Here is a 17871-nt window from a genome sequence, read left to right on the forward strand (position 1 = left end):
CGCAGAACTTTTATTGTTTTGTGTAGCTGTTTTATTTAAACTTTCACTGACATCGGTTTTCTGCTAGATATTGACGAAGTAACCAAGTAGTAAAAATTTCTCATTAATTGTTTTTGAGGTGCATTTCAGAATAAAATTAATTGCAGGAGGAAAATCATATATAGGAAAAAAATACTAAGGTCGAAACATTTCAGCAATATCTTGTACAATTAAAATTGATTTTATTTCCAAGTTCTTCTTTACCTTCTATTACAAGGAAGTGGTGCTGATAGTGGAACTTCTGGTGGTGGCAGTGAATTTGGTGGTGGCTCTAAAGGAGAAGGAGGAGGAGGAGGAGGGGGCGGAGGCAGTAGCGTAGGAGGAGGGGGCGGCGGCGGAGGAGGAGGCGGTAGTGGTGGAGGTGGGGGCGGTGGCGGCGGAGGAGGAAGTTGGAGTGAAGGTAAAACCTTTTATTTAATATTTTAAAGTATATAGAGGGTGTTCCAAAACAACATCTACAACCTACGGGGGTGTTTCCTGACATCAAGATAAGACAAAACGTATAGACCAACCTGGGTGCACAAATGCTTTCTTTCAGAGTTATAGGCTGCCGAAACACGACAGTTATAGGCTGCTCCAAAACTATGTGACCTACCGTAGTCAGGCCAAGACTTCATTTAGGAAATGGTATGTGTCCTATCCAAAAATGTATGTTTCAGAATCGTACTGTACTTAAGTAACAATTGCTATAGAGGTAGTTGGTGACAATTTCATATTATATGCCCGTAGCCAAACTCGGTCTATAAAAAGTTTTGCAGAAGTATCTCAAGATTCTGAAACATGTACTTTGGATAGTCCACATACTAGTTTCTAAGTGAAGTCTTGATTCATAGTTTTGTTGCTATGGACCTTAAAAGTTCATTTTTTTTCAAGTTTTTGCCAGCCTCTAACTCTAAAAGTAAGCATTTGAGCACCCAGGTTGGTCTATATTTGTTGTCTTATCTTGATGTCAGGAATCATCTCCCAAACGTTGAAGATGTTGTTTTGCAATACCCTAGAAATGTTTTATATGTGGTAGGACGTTTATAATTGTTACTCAAATATTGTATATAGTTTGGCATTATTTGTACGTTTTAGGGTGGTGTATGATCAATGTTGATGAAACGTCTGTAAACCTTACAGTACAAATGAAATTGGGATTTAGTTTATTAGGATTTATATTTCTGCGCTTTTAGCATCTATGGCTACGTTAGCTCATCAGTAAGAGGGATGACGTCTCTCAGTGATCACACTATTCGGGGAAAGGGGAGGGGCCTGGGAACTATAAGGTAGGTACCACCACGGCATTTCCAGGCGTGAATGAGGAAGACTTAGGAAAACCAAATTCAGGAGGACTGTAATGGAAAAGTTATTTTAAATATTTCCAACTCAGTGCCCCCATCTGGAATTGAACCCAGGACCGCTTGCGAATAAAACTGGGATAAACGTCCACTGTACTCAGCAGTACTTTTTTCCGAACATGTTATATTTGTTTCTTTTCATTGTAGAAAATGATGTTACCTAGGTTTATAAGATAGAAAGCTAGTGATTTAAGTTAGAAATTATGCTTGCATACGAACAAAGACTCCTTCCTTTTATTCACTGCCTCATTTTTGGAAATAACCAAAGAGACGGGTTAGTTATGTCTTAATGCGACGGAAGGTCGCTAATAACGCAACTACGTACAATATACAATTTATTAGACATTAGAGTTCGGGGCCAGTGGAACACTATTTGTACACCATTCATAACTGTGCCACTAAGGTATATATCCGTTCTACCACGTACATAGTTCATTAGAATAATGAACTATCTAATTTAATAGCATAGAAATTAATATAAGTAATACTATGAGTACAACAACTTTTACTATCAGTAATCTAAAATACGCGTATGTCAACTTCTGTCATGAAAGTTGTGATTTTCATTTCCTGAGATTGCAGGTTGAATTATAGTAATTAGAGTAACACACGTTGAGAGCTAAGACATATTACATTAATTGAGTGAACGTCGTATTCCATAAACTTATTATCTATGTATGCATATCGATAAATACTAAACCATTTTTATATTTGTATCAATTTAGTAGTATAAAATATTAGATTAAAATCGATAGTTTGAATATCTTTTTCTCTTCGTTCAGCACAAGGAATTTTAATGTTCTAATTTTGTTGTCATTTCTGAGAACATTTAAGGAAAGTTCTTAATCAATTTTTCGTCGAAAATGCTTTCTCCCCTGTATGCAGTCACAGGCATAGTAACTTTTGCTTACATAAAATCATGATAGTACTTTCTACAACAACAACGAAAAGTTAAATTCTCGAACAGCGTTATGGTTATTTTGGTAAGAGTGAAAAATTCGTAAGAATGAAAATAGTACAATATTAATTGTACTTATTAACAAAAGAGAATTTTTCATACTTTATACAGATACATTGCTCAATTTAAAGCAACCAACAATTTCAAGTTTGTTTTTTTGGCAATGAGGTATCCATTTCAGTTCACAGATATTAATACATGTAAACCAAGTAACGGAAAACAAGCTTTTACTCAAATTACAATGTAACATTACAAGCATCTTATCTACTTTAAATTCAATGACTGAAGAAAGTTTCTTGTAAAAGGTTATCCAAAATTTTGATGTTCTTTATAACGTAGTAAAAGATATCCATGACTAAAAAATTCCTGTATCCTGCTAAAATATGAATTTATTCCTAATGTATCTAAAACTTATTTAAAGAGATTTGGTTCTGATAAATTCGTATCCCTTATATGGGTCGTACAATTCCAAAACGGCTCTTGTCCATTATATCTAATCCCAAAACTGGGAAAGCTGTAGAGTCGACGAGTTTTGTAGAATGGGAAATATTTGAGGATGTTCATGCTCTTTAGATAAGAACATTGAAGTATTCCCATTTGTACGATCTCTGTTTCCGTTAAGCGAACTGTGTGCGTGGGTTCTCTTGAGGTTCTCCTGTTTCCTCCCACTTTCTTCATTTCACCATTTCCCTCATTTCTCATCACCACCGTCTCCTTTAGCCTAGCAGGCAATACCGCAGGACGTAAAACTCGAATATTTCATTTCATTTTTCTAGTTGTACAAAACATGCACATGCTCCGTTTCTTCTGGGATTTGTTTAAATGGACAAGACCAGTTTCTACATCGGACGACTCATATACATAATATTTACTTTCTATTATTTTCCTTTGCTTACTAAATACATAATACATATCAGAGCTTGAAACAAATATTAATACTTTAGCAGGATAAATTATTCCATAAATAGTTGCTTCTATTCATTCACAACATAATAATGGTATTAGTCAAGAACAGTCCACTTAGGTATCAACGTTGATAGAAAATATCTCATATTTATTTCACGAAATTGTTACTAATTCAAAGCTCTCGTAACTTCTATTATAAGGAAGTGAGTCTGGTAGCAGTGGATCTTGGGGTGGTGGATCTGGCTTTGGTGGAAGTTCTAAGGTGAAAGGAGGAGGAGGAGGCAGCGGAGGAGGAGGGGGAGGAAGTTGGAGTCAAGGTAAAGCTATTCATTTAAAATTTTAAACTGTAAATTATATAGGTTGTATGTTTACAAATGATAAAGCGCACGAAGGATTTTTTTTAATATCTGGAAGGTGTATTAATAAGTTTAAGTCAAATATGGTTTTCAATTCGCATTGTTTGAAAGTTCTATTTTTGTGAATGAATAATATTTTTTAAAATGATCTTACATCCTACACTAAAAATGAATTTGAACACGACAGAAAACTGACACATGCATGCTATTTGTCACTTCAACGTAGTTGTTGTATCAAGTTGACAATTTTCTCATTTTTTTTCAATTCTATAACTTCTCTTTGCAGAGAGCAATAAATGTTGGGTGGAGAACTAGTGAATAAGAGTAGTTATCTCTGAATGCAAATAGAAACTCCCCCATTTTAGTTATTGCTCATTTTCAGAAATATCCGAAAAACGGCTTGAAACCAAGGCACTATTATGGTAGATATATATGAATTTACTGTCCTTGTGCTTCAAAAAGTTGAAAATTAGCTATTTAGTAATTATCTAAATATTTAGTTTATAAAGGCAACATTTGCATTAACTCTAGGAAAAAACAGAATTCAAGACTGGAAATGCTGAGAAGTGCAACACATGGAAATGAAATGAGATCTTTATGTTTTACATCCTACGGTAATGCCGGTTAGGCTAAAGGAGACGGTGATGATGAGAGATGAGTGAAATATGGAATGAAGAAAGTGGAAGGAAACGGGAGAACACCAAGAAAACCCACGAGCATGGTGTTTGTTAACCACAAAGACCACACGGCGCGAGTTGGGATCGAACCAAGAACCCCAAGTACCGGAGGTGAACGCTATACCACCGAGCCACCGCGCTCCCATTGGACAAATGTAATACCATGAATGTCTGTAATCGCAGTTCTAGTAGGGCAGCACGGTGGCAATTCTGTTCCAAACACGGACTTTCAATCATATTATTCTGCCAATCCAAGGCACCTGCTACTATGATTATTTATTTCTTTGAAGCGTATTGCCTTCAAAAAGGGGCCTCGAATATGGGTACCTTTTTTCCAATCTTTTAAAATGCACTTGGAAAAGGTTCTGCCAACGCGTAGCTATCCTTTGGAAGCTCTTCAAATAAACGTTTAACAATAACACTTAAAAGCGCAGTAAAGATGTCAGATGTAATAAAAACTGCAATGTCGGGCAATGAACCGTTGATGTTACAATCACATTGAGTATCGCACTCAGGCTGCTTGATGAAATGGAACACAGCAAAAAGCTTCAATTTCTCCCCGTAGAGACGCATTCACATCTGCAGATACATATTAGTACAAGTCAACCAAGTTTCGAGAAACAATCCCTTTTTTAAATTAAAATGTAAATGAACAAGGATCGTACTCGTTGCAAATTCAATGATCGAAAAAAGTTACTTGTGAAAGATAAGTTTCAATTTTGATGTTCTCTGCAGCGATGTAAATATATCCATCACTGTGAAGCTACATCGATCTGTATAAAAGGCTTGTTTACCGAGGTTTTGTTCTGTTGCATTGTAATATCCCTTATTTAGTAAATATCTCACGTGCTGTTATTACTCCTAGTTTACTCGACATCTAACACAATTAGAATGTCAACAAGAATTTTTTATTTCTTGTTATGACATTGTCCCATGAATAACTGTCTGTTTACACTTACAATATAATTGTACTATTACTCAACGTAAGTCTTCCTAGATATTAATAGTCTAAGATAAAATCTCATATCTATTTCAGAAATTTTAGCTAATTATAAGTTTTCGCATCTTATGTTATAAGGAAGTGATTATGGCAGTAGCGGTTCTTGGGGTGGTGGCTCTGGTTTCGGTGGTGGTGGTTCTACCGATGAAGAAGGAGGTGGCGGTGGTGGTGGAGGAGGAGGAGGAGGAAGTTGGAGTCAAGGTAAAACTTTTAATTTAGATTTTGAAGTTATCTAATATATATGATGTATGTTTACAAGAACTAAAGTCATAGGGAAATTATTTATATCTGAGTAGCATGTTGAAACTTTTGAGTCAAATATTGTATCCAATTGACATTTCATCAAAGCATTATGTTTATGTATGAATTATGTTTTCTAAAACGTCTTAACGTCCTTCAGTGCAAATGAAATTGGATAGGACAGTATACTCATACATGCTTTTGTCGTTCTCCACGTGTTCATTCTGCTAAATTACAAACTTTACCAAATATTTCTTTTATTTCTTTAACGTTCTTAGTAGAAAACAATATTACATTCATAAGAAAACTAGTGATATAGTGTAGAAATAGTCTTTGCACTCGAATAAAAAGTTTCTTCCTTTTCGTTATTTTTTCATTTTTCGAAATAACCAAACATGGATTTAGGCCATCACAATATGTTGGAAGTGAGATAGCTACTAATCGAGTTTCACAGATCACAGTTTATTAGGCTTTACGTTTCGGGTATAGTGCTGTGCCAACTATCCCACTATGGCACATTTTCAGTGTAATTGTCTCTTGACTACGTACATAGTATATAATTATAATCTAACAAAATTGACAGTATACAATTAAATATAGATAAATACTGGAACTACTATTAGTAGTGATAATCCCAAAAAACGTCAATGTGAGTTTCTCTCATTAAAGTTGTGATTTTCATTTTCTGAGATGGAAGGTTTAAACACAGTGATTATAGTAACTAAGGACGATATAGGAAGTAAAATATATTAAGATGCTGAGCGAGCTTCTTACTCGAAAAACATATTTTCTACGTATATCGACAATTTTGGTTTTACTGTATTATAAACTAATGGCTTTATATCAAAACTGAGAATCTATCAAAAACATAAAGCACACATTGATTTGAATTAATTCAGTCAGTTAAAATGATAGAATCGATAGCATGAATATTTTTCTTATATATGACGTTCACCAGAAAACTATTTAATGTTCCACTTATGTTATTATTTCTTATTACTAGAGTAGAAGTGTTCCGTTTCTAAGTACTACAATAGTAGTAAAACATTCTAATTGGACCTTTACGTGAATTGTTCTTTTTATTTTACATGGCTTCCTTAAGTTTCTATCTTAATTATTTGTGACATTATGTTTTAAATAAAACTTCTAGATTGCATTTGACTTACGCAGGTGAGGTTACTCTGATTATTCCTCACATACCTATGAAGCACATAATAATAACCAGTGTATGTTCATCCGAAAATATGTTAAAAATTTACATATAATTCCACCAATATTACAAATTATTATAGTTTCATATTCTAAATTGAAATGCACTTTAATACTTTTAGAAAGTGGCTAAGAACAGAATCACAAGAAGATTATGATCTTATTGTTATGCATTTTCCCGTGTCATCTTAACTAAATCCTATTTCAGAATATGTTCATGTTCCTATTCATGGGACTAGAATTCCAGTAGAAACAGCTTGCAGAGAACTTGTAGAGCGAGTTTATGTGCACGTACTACTTTTCCATTTAAATTTGGTGTGTTAAGAATGGTTCTAAAATTTCAATCCATACCCACACATCTTTCAACTAAATATGTTCAGGTCGTTGTCTCGAAAGCTTGGAATAGTTCATGTAGATGTGAACTTCAAAACGTCGAAGTATTAAAGTGCTCTTAAGCAGTACCTTAGAAAATGATATGAAATGTTACGTCGCAAGATGACGTAACAAGTTTTACGTCCCAAGATTATTGCGGCTAGGCTAAAGGAGACTTCGATGATGAGAAATAAATAAAATGGTGGAATGAAGAAAGTGGAAGGAAACGGAACAACCCCGAGGAAGCCCACGCACACGGTGTTTGTCCACCAAAAAGTTCACTTGATGCAAGCTGGGATTCAACCAAGGACCCCAAGCTCCAGAGGTGAACGCTCTAATACTAAGCCACCGCATCCCACCAGGGCCTGAGATCACTTTAACTCTATAAGGATAGGACAAGTCATTGATCAGTTGTAACAACAGAATTATTTGCTACAAAGCCAATCCTACATTTACAAATCTTTCTGTAAATATATTAAACATAACTATTTTATGTGAAGGTTCTGAAATTTTTGTTGTGTATCCAACCGATGTCTCTACAGGATTTACCTTATTGCTTTCATTTCACTGTTGTTCAAGATCATTTATATTCTTCATATAATGATATAAATATGGATAGCAAGTTCATTTATTTAATATCAAACGTACACGTATTCGTTTTAGAAACTATCGTGGATTTATTTCTCCAAAATTTGATTCAATTGTGCCTTTTACAATATTCACAGGTGACAGTGTTTATGACACTCCAGGAGTATGAAGAATAATCTATATATTTTTGATTGAAATGAAATTTGATTAAATTTGATTGAAATAAGTTTTTTCCATTGTAACGTGCCTTGTTGGGCGTCGTTCTAGGCCGCTGGATTTAAGATCCAGGACAACTATTTGAAGAATTTAAGGAGTTAGAGTTGTTGGACATATATTATCTTTCCAATGAAATAATACTGATATATTAACACAGTTCTAGAACTAAAGATTTTGGAGCAAAAATTAAGCACAAAATTCATATATATTGAGAATGCTCTTACAAAGTACCCTAGTCATATTGATTTTAATAGGTTATTAAATAGCAGCTTCTTTTGAATCGAAAAACCAGTAAGTTATCTTTTCTATTTTATTTAGAAAAACAAATATGAACCAACAAAAAAGTATCGAAAATACAGATTTAATACAATTACAATTGATGAATATTAACTAATTGGAAATAGCTTCGAATTGATTCTCCTTTTGTTCTACACAACACGTGTTCAAATAGGTCCAAAAAGGTACATTATCTGACATTACTAATTTTTAAACAATATATTATATCGTTGAAAATTAATTTCTTCTAGTATTCCTCCTTAATTCATATAGAATTAATAACAATTTAAATATATATTACTATGTAATATAATATTAATAAATTACTAGTATTTTTATGAAAAAGTTTATCACTCAGCATTAGACAAATGACACAATCATGCCCGTCAAATACTAGCCCTGAGAACTATTTCCCAATATTGCCTCTAAATTCTAGCAAATATTCACACAATTAGACACCAATTATAATTTTTAACGTAAATGATAATATTATATAACACTTGAATAATTTCTTGAGAATATTAACACTATAAACCAATTCAGGATTTCGTTCACTTGAACTTTTTAATAATAACCGTATTCCGATTAAATTTTAATATAAGAAATAGGACCAGTATATATTCGATGTGCCCAGTTCTATATTTCGTTCCGAATGGCCGCTCAGATTACCAGCAGCTCATTCGAAACTCAGTAATACCAAAGTTTTCCTCTAGAGGCGCTGTATATGCAGTGTTCGGAAGTTTAACATAACCTCTAGGATAACATGATTTCTCTTTCTTTTTTCTTTTTTTTATAACCAAAAATAAAGTGTGATAAACTATCACACGCAACACCATTATGACTTGAATTGTTGATATCAATAGTCACAACTGAGAGTGAACAAATCTTTCTTTTACTAATAACATCTAATGGAATAACATTTAATTTAGATCTGATATTTTGTACTGTCGTTTGGTCAAGCATATATAATATCATCAGACAGCTATTTACTATTCCAACTTTATGCACTAAATGAATAAGGTGACTTGATCTTGTATCCTAGTGCGGGGTTGAACAAAGCTGGACGTCTTAATATTTTTTCTTATTTACGATGAATAGACTATCTTTCATAGACCAATACTTGAAACCTTAAATGTCTTACTTGATTCTTCCTTCCCCTCAATATGTCTCAACTGTTTCTTTTTATATTCTTGAACAATACACACGAAAAAGTTGAACAATACACACGAAACGGAGAGCAGTAGAGAAGTGAGACGCAATGAAAACTGCCATGTCGTGAAATGATCCGGAAACGTTGTAATCACATTGAACATAAAATAGGGTATCCAAATGAAATTTAAAGCAATTCAAGTTTGTTTTTCGGCAATGAGGTATCCACTTCAGTACACAGATATTAATACATGTAAACCAAGTAGCGGGAAACAAGCTTTTACTCAAATTACAGTGTAACATTACAAGCGTCGTATCTACTTTAAATTCAGTGACCGAGAAAGTTTCTTCTAAAAGGTAATCCAAAATTTGGATGTTCTCTGGAACGTAGTAAAAGATAACCATGACTAAAAATTTCGTGTACCCTGCTAAAATATGAATTTATTAATTGTGTATCTAAAACGTATTAAAAGAGATCTGGTTCTGATAAATTCTAGTATCCCTTATATGGGTCGTGCACTTCGAAAACGGCTCTTGTCCATTATATCTAATCCCAAAACTGGGAAAGCTGTAGAATCGATGGGTTTTGTAGAAAGGGAAATATTTGAGGATGTTCATGCTCTTTACAAAAGGAAAACTGAAATATTCCCATTTTTCCCATCCCTGACTCCATCAAGCGAACTGTGTGTGTGGGTTCTCTTGAAGTTCTCCTGTTTTCCCCCACTTTCTTCATTTCACCATTTCCTTCATTTCTCATCACCACCGTCTCCTTTAGCCTAGCAGACAATACCGCAGGACGTAAAACTCGAATATTTCATTTCATTTTTCTAGCTGTACAAAACATGCACATGCTCCGTTTCTTCTGGGATTTGTTTAAATGGACAAGACCAGTTTTGAAACAAGACGACTCACATATATAATATGTACGTGCTACTATTTCCCTTTGCTTACTTAATACGTAATACATATAAGAACTTGAAACAAATATTAATGCTTTAGCAGGATAACTTATTCCATGAATAGTTGCTTCTATTCATTCACAACATAATAATGGTATTAGTCAAGAACAGTCACTTAGGTATCAACGTTGATAGAAAATATCTCATATTTATTTCACGAAATTGTTACTAATTCAAAGCTCTCGTAACTTCTATTATAAGGAAGTGAGTCTGGTAGCAGTGGTTCTTGGGGTGATGGATCTGGCTTTGGTGGAAGTTCTAAGGTGAAAGGAGGAGGAGGAGGCGGCGGAGGAGAAGGAGGAGGAAGTTGGAGTCAAGGTAAAGCTATTCATTTAAAATTTTAAACTGTAAACTATATAGATTGTATGTTTACAAATGATAAAGCGCAAGAATAATTTTTTATATCTCGAAGGTGTGTTAATAATTTAAAATCAAATATGGTATTCAGTTCGCATTGTTTGAAACTTCTATTTTTGTGAATGTATAATATTTTTTAAAATGATCTTACATCCTACACTAAAAATGAATTTGAACACGACAAAAAACTGACATATGCTATTTGTCACTTCAACGTAGTTGTTGTATTAAGTTGAAAATTTTTCCATTTTTTTTTCAATTCTATAACTTCTCTTTGCAATTTGCAATAAATGCTGGATGGAGAACTAGTGAATAAGAGTAGTTGTCGATGAATGCAAATAGAAACTCCTCCATTTTAGTTGTTGCTCATTTTCGGAAATATCCGAAGAGACGGCTTGAAGCCAAGGCACTATTATGTCAGATATATATGAATTTACTGTCCTTGTGCTTCAAAAAGATGAAAATTAACTATTTAGTAACTATCTAAATTTTTAGATTATAAAAGGTAAAATTTGCATTAAACTCTGGGAAAAACATAATTCAAGACTGGAAATGCTGAGAAGTGCAACACATGGAAATGAAATGAAATCTTTATGTTTTACATCCTACGGTTATGCCGGTTAGGCTAAAGGAGACGGTGATGATGAGAGATGAGTGAAATATGGAATGAAGAAAGTGGAAGGAAACGGGAGAACACCAAGAAAACCCACGAGCACGGTGTTTGTTAACCACAAAGCCTACACGGCGCGAGTTGGGATCGAATCACGAACCCCAAGTACCGGAGGTGAACGCTATACAACTGAGCCACCGCGCTCCCATACGACAAATGTAATACCATGAATGTCTGTAATCGCAGTTCTAGTAGGACAGCACGGTGGCAATTCTGTTCCAAACACGGACTCTCAATCACATTATTCTGCCAGTCCAAGGCACTTGCTACTTCGATTACTTATTTCTTTGAAGTGTATTGCCGTCAAAAAGAGGCCTCGAATATGGGTATCTGTTTTTGAATCTCTTAAAAAGCACTTGGAAAACGTTCTGCCAACGCGTAGTTATCCTTTGGAAAATTTTCAAATAAACGTTTAACAATAAAACTTAAAAGCGCAGTAAAAATGTCAGATGTAATAAAAACTGCAATGTCGTGCAATGACCCGTAGATGTTAGAATCACATTGAGTATCACACTCAGGCTGCCTGATGAAATGGAATACAGCAAAAAGCTTCAATTTATCCCGGTAAAGACGCATTCACATCTGCAGATACATATTAGTACACGTCAACCAAGGTTCAAGAAACAATCCCTTTTTCAAATTAAAATGTAAATGAACAAGGATCGTACTCGTTGCAAGTTCAACGATCGAAAAAAGTTACTTGTGAAAAATAGGTTTCAATTTTGATGTTTTCTGCAACCATGTAAATACATCCATCACCACCATGTAAATATATCGATCTTTATAAAAGGATTGTTTACAGAGGTTTTATTATGTTGCATTGTAAGATCCCTTATTTACAAAATATCTGACGTGCTGTTATTACTCCTAATTTACTCGACATCTAATACAATTAGAATGTCAACAAGAATTTATACTCTCTGGTTAAGACTTGTCCCACGAATAACTGTCTGTTTACACTTACAATATAATAGTACTATTACTCAACGTAAGTCCTCAGAGATATTAATAGTCTAAGATAAAATCTCACATCTATTTCAGAAATGTTTGCTAATTATAAGTTTTCACATCTTATGTTATAAGGAAGTGATTCTGGCAGCAGTGGTTCTTGGGGTAGTGGCTCTGGCTTCGGTGGTGGTGGTTCTACCGATGAAGAAGGAGGTGACGGTGGTGGTGGAGGAGGAGGAGGAGGAAGTTGGAGTCAAGGTAAAACTTTTAATTTAGAATTTGAAAGTATTAATATATATGATGTATGTTTACAAGTACTAAAGTCATAGGGAAATTATTTATATTTGAGTAGCCTGTTGAGACTTTTGAGTCAAATATTGTATCCAATTGGCATTTCTTCAGAGCATTATGTTTATGTATGAATTATGTTTTCTAAAACAACTTAACGCCCTTCAGTACAAATGAAATTGGATAGGATAGACAACTCATAAATGTTATTTGTCGTTCTCTACGTATTCACTCTGCTAAATAACAAACTTCACGAATTATTTCTTTTAATTCCTGAACATTCTTAGTAGAAAACAATATTACATTCATAAGAAAACTAGAAATATAGTGTAGAAATAGTATATGCACTCGAATAAAAAGTTTCTTCGTTTTCGTTAATGTTTCATTTTTCGAAATAACCAAAAAGATGGATTCAGGCCATCACAATATGTTGGAAGTTGAGATAGCTAATAAATGAGCTTCACACAATACAGTTTATTAGGCTTTACGATTCGGGGATAGTGGCTTTACGATTCGGGGCTTTACGATTCGGGGGCTTTACGATTCCAACTATCCCACTATAGCACATTTTCAGTTTAATGGTCTCTTGACCACGTACATAGTATAGAATTATAATCTAACAAAATTAACAGGATAAATTAAATATAGATAAATGCTGGAACTACTATTACTAGCGATAATCCCAAAAAACGTCAATGTGAGTTACTCTCATTAAACAAGTGATTTTCATTTTCTGAGATGGAAGATTTAATCACAGTGATTATAGTAACTAAAGGTGATATAGCAAGTAAAATATATTAAGATGCTGAGCTAGCTTCTTATTCGAAAAAAAAACATATTTTCTACGTATATCGACAATTTTGGGGGTTACTGTCTCATAAATTAATGGCTTTATATCAAAACTGAGAATCTATCAAAAACATAAACCACACATTGATTTTAATTAATTCAGTCAGTTAAAATGATAGAATCGATAGCATGAATATTTTTCTTATATATGACGTTCACCAGAAAACTATTTAATGTTCCACTTATGTTATTATTTCTTATTACTAGAGTAGAAGTGTTCCGTTTCTAAGTACTACAATAGTAGTAAAACATTCTAATTGGACCTTTACGTGAATTGTTCTTTTTATTTTACATGGCTTCCTTAAGTTTCTATCTTAATTATTTGTGACATTATGTTCTAAATAACACTTCTAGATTGTATTTGACTTCCGCAGGTGAGGTTAATCTGATTAGTCTTCACATACATATGAAGCACATAATAATAACCAGTGTATGTTCATCCGAAAATATGTTTAAAAAAATTACATGTAATTCCACCAATATTACAAATCATTATACTTTCATTTTCTGAATTGAAATGCACTTTAACACTTTTAGAAAAAAGGGTAAGAAGATAATCATACCTCGATCATGATCTTACTGTTATGCATTTTCCTGTGTCATCTTAACTAAATCCTATTTTAAAATAGGGTCATTTTCCTATACATGGGAATAGTATTGCAGTAGAAACAGCTTGCAGAGAACTTGTAGAACGAGTTTATGTGCACGTACTAATTTTCCATTTAAAATTTTTGTGCTAAGAATGGTTCTAAAATTTTAATCCATACCCACACATCTTTCAACCCAATATATATGTCCAGTTCATTGTCTCAAAAGCTTGGAATAGTTCGTGTAGATGTGAACTTCAAAATATCGAGGTACTAAAGTGCTTTTTAGCAGTACCTTAGAAAATGATATCAAATGTTACGTCGCAAGATGACGTAACAAGTTTTTTTACGTCCCAAGATTATTGCGGCTAGGCTAAAGGAGACTTCGATGATGAGAAATAAATAAAATGGTGGAATGAAGAAAGTGGAAGGAAACGAAAGAACCCCGAGGAAAACCACGCACACGGTGTTTGTTCACCACAAAATTCACTTGGTGCAAGGTGGGATTGAACCAAGGACCCCACGCTCCAGAGGTGAACGCTCAACCACTAAGCCACGTATCCCAGCAGGGCCTTAGATCAGTTTAACTCTATAAGGATAGGAAAAGTCATTGATCAGTTGTAACCACAGAATTACTTGCTACCAAGCCGCTACTACATTTACAAATCTTTCTGTAAATGTATTAAACACAACTATTTTATGTAAAGCTTCTGAAATTATTGTTGTGTATCCAACCGATGTCTCTTCAGGATTTACCTCATAGCTTTCATTTCACTGTTATTCAAGATCTTTTATATTCTTCATGTAATGATATAAATATGGATAACAAGTTCATTTATTTAATATCTAACATATACGTATTCGTTCTAGAAACTATCCTGGATTTATTTCTCCAAAATATGATTCAATTGTGGCTTTTACAATATTCACAAGTGACAGTGTTTATAACACTCCAGGAGTATGAAGAATAATCTATATATTTTTGATTGAACATTACTTTTCAAGTGATGATATAAACAAAGAGTTACTTATTCCGCAATTTGTTAACTATAAAATATGGTCTTTCCGTTATGACTTGTATTGTTGATATCAATAGTCACAACGGAGAATGAACAAATCATTCTTTTACCAATAACATCTAGTGGAATAACATTTATTTTAGATCTCATATTTTGTAATGTCGTTTTGTCAAGCATATATAATATCATCAGACACCTATTTACTAATCTAACTTTATGCAGTAAACCAATAAGGTGATTTGATCTTGTAGCCTAGTGCGAGGTTGAACAAAGGTGGACGTGTTAACATTTTTTATTATTTAAGATGAATAGACTATCTTTCGTAGACCAATACTTGAAACCTTAAATGTCTTACTTGATTCTTCCTTCCCTTCAATATGTCTATTTTTTTTATATTCATCAACAATACACACGAAGAAGTTGAACAGTACTCACGAACGAAGAGCAGTACAGAACTGAGACGCAATGAAAACTGCCATGCCGTGCAATGATCCGGAAACGTTGTAATCACATTAAGCATAAAATAGGGTATCCAAATGAAATTTAAAGCAACCAAAAATTTCAAGTTTTTTTTTTCGGCAATGAGGTATCCACTTCAGTACACAGATATTAATACATGTAAACCAAGTAGCGGGAAACAACCTTACACTGATACCTTCAAATTACAATGTAACATTACAAGCATCATATCTACTTTAAATTCATTAACCGAAGAAAGTTTCTTGTAAAAGGTAATTTAAAATGTTGATGCTCTCTGGAACGTAGTAAAGGATATCCATGACTAAAAATTTTTTGTATCCTGCTAAAATATGAATTTATTCCTCGCGTATCTAAAACGTATTTAAAGAGGTGTGGTTTTGATAAATTCGTATCCCTTATATGGGACGTGCAGTTCGAAAACGGCTCTTGTGCATTTATATCAAATCCCAAAACCGGGAAAGCTGTAAAATCGATGGGTTTAGTAAAAAGGAAAACATTTGAGGATGTTCATGCTCTTTACATAAAAACACTGAAGTATTCCCATTTGTACGATCCCTGCTTCCGTCAAGCGAACTGTGTGCGTGGGTTCTCTTGAGGTTCTCCTGTTTCCTCCCGCTTTCTTCATTTCACCAATTCCTTCATTGCTCATCACCACCGTCCCCTTTAGACTAACAGGCAATACCGGAGGTCGTAAAACAAGAATACTTAATTTCATTTTTCTAGTTGTACAAAACATGCACATGCTCCATTTCTTCTGGGATTTGTTTAAATGGACAAGACCGGTTTTGAAACTGGACGACTCATATACATAATACTAACGTGGTATTATTTTCCTTTACTTACTTAATACATTATACATATCAGAGCTTGAAACAAATATTAATACTTTAGCAGGATAACTTATTCCATGAATAGTTGCTTCTATTCATTCACAACATAATAATGGTATTAGTCAAGAACAGTTCACTTAGATATCAACTTTGATAGAAAATATCTCATATTTATTTCACGAAATTGTTACTAATTCAAAGCTCTCGTACCTTCTATTATAAGGAAGTGAGTCTGGTAGCAGTGGATCTTGGGGTGGTGGATCTGGCTTTGGTGGAAGTTCTAAGGTGAAAGGAGGAGGAGGAGGCGGCGGAGGAGGAGGAGGAGGAAGTTGGAGTCAAGGTAAAGCTATTCATTTAAAATTTTAAACTGTAAACTATATAGATTGTATGTTTACAAATGATAAAGCGCAAGAATAATTTTTTATATCTCGAAGGTGTGTTAATAATTTAAAATCAAATATGGTATTCAGTTCGCATTGTTTGAAACTTCTATTTTTGTGAATGTATAATATTTTTTAAAATGATCTTACATCCTACACTAAAAATGAATTTGAACACGACAAAAAACTGACATATGCTATTTGTCACTTCAACGTAGTTGTTGTATTAAGTTGAAAATTTTTCCATTTTTTTTTCAATTCTATAACTTCTCTTTGCAATTTGCAATAAATGCTGGATGGAGAACTAGTGAATAAGAGTAGTTGTCGATGAATGCAAATAGAAACTCCTCCATTTTAGTTGTTGCTCATTTTCGGAAATATCCGAAGAGACGGCTTGAAGCCAAGGCACTATTATGTCAGATATATATGAATTTACTGTCCTTGTGCTTCAAAAAGATGAAAATTAACTATTTAGTAACTATCTAAATTTTTAGATTATAAAAGGTAAAATTTGCATTAAACTCTGGGAAAAACAGAATTCAAGACTGGAAATGCTGAGAAGTGCAACATATGGAAATGAAATGAAATCTTTATGTTTTATTAAATACATCCTACGGTTATGCCGGTTAGGCTAAAGGAGACGGTGATGATGAGAGATAAGTGAAATACGGAATGAAGAAAGTGGAAGGAAACAGGAGAACACCAAGAAAACCCACGAGCACGGTGTTTGTCCACTACAAAGCCCATATGGCGCGAGTTGGGATCGAACCACGAACTCCAAGTACAGGAGGTGAACGCTATACCACTGAGCCAACGCGCTCCCATACGACAAATGTAATACCATAAATGTCTGTAATCGGAGTTCTAGTAGGGCAGCACGGTAGCAATTCTCTTCCAAACACGGACTGTCAATCATATTATTTTGCCAGTCCTAGGCACCTGCTACTATGATTATTTATTTCTTTCAAACGTATTGCGCCACGTATACGTGTACCTGTTTTCGAATCTCTTTAAAAGCATTTGGAATACGTTCTGCCAACGCGTAGCTATCCTTTGGAAGCTCTTCAAATAAACGTTTAACAATAAAACTTAAAAGCGCAGTAAAGATGTCAGATGTAATCAAAACTACAATGTCGTGCAATGACCCGTGGATGTTACAATCATATTGAGTATCACAC

The 17871-nt window shown here is 34.0% G+C and overlaps 1 protein-coding gene across 1 annotated transcript in view; it reads left to right on the top strand.

Annotated features, from left to right (window-relative positions):
* The window catches only part of LOC145683623 (uncharacterized), a gene marked incomplete at its 3' end in the record, with an annotated part of 551164 nt that overhangs the window by 158662 nt on the left and 374631 nt on the right, over positions 1–17871 (top strand). Inside the window, 6 exon segments of the mRNA XM_081754960.1 lie at positions 257–439; positions 3444–3560; positions 5355–5477; positions 10487–10603; positions 12396–12518; positions 16537–16653. Coding sequence (XP_081611086.1) covers positions 257–439; positions 3444–3560; positions 5355–5477; positions 10487–10603; positions 12396–12518; positions 16537–16653 — 780 coding nt within the window.

This window comes from Thermobia domestica, chromosome 4 (genome assembly GCF_964235325.1).
Source record: "Thermobia domestica chromosome 4, izTheDome1.hap1.1, whole genome shotgun sequence".
Classification (NCBI taxonomy): Eukaryota; Metazoa; Arthropoda; class Insecta; order Zygentoma; family Lepismatidae; genus Thermobia; species Thermobia domestica.